Source organism: Eimeria acervulina, genomic scaffold, assembly GCF_000499425.1.
Source record: "Eimeria acervulina Houghton genomic scaffold, Eah_scaff599, whole genome shotgun sequence".
In the NCBI taxonomy this organism is placed as follows: domain Eukaryota; phylum Apicomplexa; class Conoidasida; order Eucoccidiorida; family Eimeriidae; genus Eimeria; species Eimeria acervulina.
Genome location: NW_013547252.1, coordinates 12,743 through 17,852, shown reverse-complemented (window position 1 = coordinate 17,852; position 5,110 = coordinate 12,743). Strand labels below are relative to the sequence as shown.

The following is a 5,110-nucleotide window of genomic DNA, read 5'->3' as shown; positions in this document are numbered from 1 at the left end:
GATGGCTCTTTATCTCTCTGTGCCAAAATCGGAAATAAGAATGTATGTAAGATAGTCATCGTAAAAGGGTTCCCCGTGACGAATGATTGGGCATTTTCTACATTATATAGGAAAGGCGTTTCCAACAACAAAAGGATGGATACGCTGTCAAGCCAGCAGGATATGCGTCTCAGCTGTCTACCTTCTCTCTTTGTTGCCCCCTTCCCTAAGCTCAAACTGCTCTGCCCATGGCCTCCCACAAGTGGGGACCAACAGGGGAACCCGTCGTTCCATAGGAATGTGAGCATTGTAAGCCGTTGATTTTACCGAAAGCTACTTCGAAAGCATGCTACCTCACTTCTGTGCGTTCCAAGTGTGGGTGGTCGCCAGGCCGTCGACACCTAAGGGAGTTCCGGTCTTCTGCGGCGAATTGAAGGGGCTCTCAAAAGGCTAGGAGCAACTCCCAGTGGTTGCTTGCACCTTGCACAAAAAAGTGGAGGCATCAAAATTGCCGCCACCTCGAAAAAAGGACACGACTATTCGCGGGGACATTCAGTCAAGCAAATCTTTGCAAAAGGCGGCCTGTGGCTGTCTATAAATTCTGGCGAGGAGGCAAGAAAACCCAGTTTTGTCCCAACACGACAAAGTATTGACGGAGCGTCGCACCGAAAATTATCAATGCACACTGGGCAGGCGTCCTTTGCTGCAGTTGCACATTCACTATTCATGGTTTATTACCCCCTCGCACGCTGAAAAAGAACATGCAGTGAGGGGCGGGGCTCTAAAGATGGCGGGAAGGGCTGGAGTGTGAGAACTGGGGGATCCATTGCGCTCGCAGTACGAGGAAGCGAGATAACGGCAGAAACCAATGCATGCTGGAGGGGGCGAATGAGACTCCCGCGCAGGTGAGGGCGATGGGGAAAAAGAGGGTGTCAACCGAACCGAGCATTCAGAAGGGCAGGGCGGGAGTCCCGTTCGTCCCTCCAACATGCATATCCTTTTTCCATTCTATCCATGTACTTGGGTAGTATTGGTAGCAAAACGTTTCGCCGAGTATGCACATTGTACCCGTCTCTTCCATCTCCTTGTCGTATGCCTTTTGACGACGGGGTTGGGTACTAGACTAGCTGAAGGGAAAGCCGAAGTCCAGCAAAAGAACTTCTTTAGGGACCGAGCGCTCCATTGCCCTTTACGCAGCAAGAAACCTCACCCAAGTGCAGACTACAGCCAAAAAGAGCGGAGTGCACAGCGTGCAACCCAGCCGGGTTAAAGGGAACCGTCACGCCCTCCGCAGAACGCGCTACCCTAGAGCAGGCAAGAAGTCCAGAGCCGCGCAACAGTGCCGTCCGTGTGGGTTACGCTCTTGGCTTTTGCACGTTAGCGGTTTCCGCTCGTAGGGTTGACCCTTTACCATCTGGTGTAATACCTAGTTCTTGCTAATCCTCCAGAGCTGCTACCGCTCTTTGGCAGAGCAAGGGAAGTGCACATGATTGCTGAGTATCGCGGAACGAGGAACAACAAGTACGTATCCATACAAACAGTCTCGTCAGGTCCTTCTAGTGGATTGCAGCCAAAAGCCAATGCCTTGGTGACAGGACCCATATTTCTCCTGAGTGATGGAATGTCGACGCATACCCTTTGCGTATGGCGCGAAGGCTCAACGAAGGCCCAAACCATTAGCTCAGCATGATGCTCAGCAAAGAAACCCCTCATTTTAACATGATTCGAGACCTCTGGGTTGAGGAACTCCAGCCGAAGTCTAGTGCCTCTTCCCGTAAGTCAATAGCTGCAGACGGTGTATCTAGGCTGCAGAACATACTATTGATCTCTCCGCCAGCAGCATAGAAGACAGCCATCATCTAAGCCATTTGAACTCTACTTGCATGCTTGACGCAACTAGGCGGGGAATTAGTGTCGCAACAGCAAGCGAGCGACATTCTAACCCAGCGCAGATGTGGTGCCGAAAGCCGTGCAGAAATTCGTCGTCTGCAGCGTAGGCTGCCTCTAAATATACCAGGGGTTCCTGGGAAATGGCCCGGGGAACACGGGAATCGCAGCGAAGCTGGGACCACACGAAAACAGCTTGCTTATGCAGAATAGGTGGGAAGAGCCTATCAGCGTGGCCGCGACGGCCTGAAGTCACAGTCAGCCCCGCTGAAGGCCGTTCTAGGGCATGCCCTAACTTGGGAGGTCCATCCAAGGAGGTCAATGTGTGGTCAAAAGAGAAGAAGACGACCCATTCCCTGGAAAAAACAAAAAGAACCGTCAGCAAGCAAATTTCAATCATCTAATTGAGGAGGGGATCGACCAGCGAGGAAAGACAGATCTCAGCAATTAACTGTCGTGCTTATATATAATCCAATTCTGGCAAAAGACGCATAACAGCAGGTGCTGCATTTCTGTCTACTTCAGGCCCGTAGACAAGAGCACTGTCAAACACAAATTTCCGGTGCCGCGCTAACGATTTAACAGCCTGGACGTGTCAGAAATTTATCCCAGTAAACCCCCCTCACTCGTTGGAAGTCAGAATGCAGCCTGATGGCTGGCACAGAAATGTCTCCTACAGCGTCACCCGCCGGTTAGGGTGCGTCTGAATATCGTCTTGGATCGTCAATGGCTAGAGTATTAGGGTTTCCTGCCTCCCCTACGGAAGGCAAACCACATAAGGCGATTACGGATGTACTTCGGTCCTCGCTGGCAACAGTGTACAATCAAACAGATATGGATGTTTGCGGCTCTTGCATAGGACTAGCCTACCTTCGTGGTGGGACTCCCCCCTCCCTTCACCCGCTCTTTATGGTCCTCCTGCTAAAGTTCAAAGAACTCGTTTGCGTAAAAGCGACATAACTAGTTGGCAGAAAAATTACAAGAGACCCGACATCCTCTCGAGGGCTTGAGCTCCCGGAATGTGGCAAACTCTTTTTCCTAAGAAAGAATGGATGGTGAGCAACGGGCTTAACTGAGTGTTATCTCAGCACCAGGGTGACGCAAAAAGCCGAACAATCGGTTTTTCAGCGCACCCTTCCCGGGAATGAGAGTATACGCGAGAAACAGCTCTATGCGGCCTGGTGGGTTGTAAAGAAGTGTCCACAGTGCTTGCGTGGAAATTGATTCAGCTTAGAAACTGATCAGTAATTCCTGGGACGCCTGCTGGAGAGCTCTTGGGAGTTGCATAATGGAGGAGTTGTTCAGTGACGTTGCCGGTTCACCCAGGACACTTTCAGAGGGAAGCATATTCAGAGTACCACCAGCGTGGTCGCTGACCGACTCGTCTGACCCATATTAGCCAGGCGCAGTGGTACGCAACTCGCAGCTGCAGTTAAGAGGTACAATAGTTCCCATGCATGTTACAGGTGGCGTCCTGCTTAGGGAATAAATCTCAATGTTCTTGCCCTCCGCATCACCTATGGATGAGTGGCAAACCCATGCGGTATGCACGCCAACCCGTTGACTTCGCGTCGTATTCGTTCTGCACAAGCGTCCTAGAGACGTTTTGTCCCATACGTACGACCGCGCTTTTGTCGGCTATGATTGGGTGCAACACTATCGCAGGCAATTCAGCATGCTGTCACGCGCTTTTGGTGGGGTACCGTGTACCCGTTTGGAAAGCAGCATATCATAGCTTCTCCACGATGGCAGCTGCAGAGCGCTCCAAAAGCGGGACTCTGACAAAGTCCTCAGATTTCTCTAGTGGCATCAGCAAACTCATACGACGCTCTGACATCGTGACTTCTGCTGGTTTCTAGCCTGATCTGGACAGATGTTTCAATTGATTTCCTAGTCAGTTTTCCGTCAGTCAAACGCATGCGCTAGAATAGATATTTTTAGCAAATATGCTCCCTTCGTCCCCTCCTCAAGTTCACCGACAACAAGCAAGTTCCGTGCTTTTACCTACAAAAGTCATTAGTGATAAGGACCCGAGCTTGGCTAGCAGATTCTGCCGCGCGGGTAGGAGTTGGCTTAGCAAGACCGAAACCACGACCACGCGGAAACTCCCGAGCGCAGGAAGTCAACCTGAACGCACCAAGCGCACATTTCTACAACGTCCTACCGTGTACAGGGCGGAAATCTGCAGCTAATCTGCAGGAAGTGCAGACAGCAAAAGGCGTTCAACAGTCAGTGGTGAGCAGGGTGACTAAGCTCTAGTTCATCCGTTCTTTGCACTAAGAATGAGCGAGAATGGCAAACCCAAGCAATTCATTTTGTGTTGGTTACGAACTTTGCTGTCCTGTGTCAGGTCAACGCATTCGGGTTGGAATTGCAAGCCAAGCCCGAAAGCGATTTTATCACCATCCATTCAACATTTATTTTCTGAGATTTGTGGGGGAATAAGCACCAATTCCTCACACGTTTCACACTACTCCGCACAGGAAAATGCGGGGCTCGTACAACAGTTTTTAAGAGTTGGCCTCTTTGCCCAACTGGCAGAGCACATCGCCTTATCGGCTGCAAAACTTTTAGTGCTGTGATCTACGCCACTCGCTCAGCCTTTCGCCAGCTTCGTCCCCCAGCAAACAACTGAGCCACTTTTCATACTTTCGGCTAGCCCTCTCACGCAGGCTGGATCCCTTACCTCACTTTCCCATTTATACCGCATGTGTAGAGCTATTCACAACAGCTTGCTCTTTTGCTTGCCACTCAGCAGTAGAAAGAGCATTCCCGCATGGCTGAAGCTACAAAGTGGGTTCCACGAACAATGCCCACCAGGCATTGCGCTGTCCTGGCGCAGCCACATCTGGGTCGGAAACCGCTTGAGCAAATAAGAGGAGCATCAGGCTGTGCTCGCCCTGTCCCCTTTCTCGTGTTTCTCTTACGTGTCTGTTTTCAGAAGAGGAAGTTCCCACAAGCGCCATTTCTTTCCCCTGCCCGGGTGCATCCATCGCTGATTGGGAATCGAGGGACACGGGCAATTCGCCCGTCTGGAACTCACGGCAATGCAACAAGCTCTGCTCGAAATTCGTCAGTTCTTTTCACTTATATAGAGCCTGGCTATGAGTTTCCAGGTCGATGTTCAACGTTGATCTCAAGTGCTAGCTGATCCTCCAACAACGGTGTACCCTATGCTTGCGTGCAGAGTTGGACTGCCGCAGAAGTCGCAACAAAGATTGCTGAAAAGCATGAAAGCCTCTTG

At 51.0% G+C, this 5,110-nt stretch overlaps 1 protein-coding gene across 1 annotated transcript; it reads right to left on the bottom strand.

The window, feature by feature from the left end:
• Window positions 1-1,688: 1,688 nt before the first annotated feature.
• Window positions 1,689-4,751, bottom strand: EAH_00044000 (hypothetical protein; the record flags this gene model as incomplete). The annotated part of the gene is made up of 5 exons (XM_013391678.1): window positions 1,689-1,785; window positions 1,923-2,222; window positions 3,384-3,522; window positions 3,875-3,993; window positions 4,684-4,751. 5 exons carry the CDS (start codon window positions 4,749-4,751, stop codon window positions 1,689-1,691), a joined length of 723 nt encoding a protein of 240 aa, XP_013247132.1.
• Window positions 4,752-5,110: the final 359 nt, after the last annotated feature.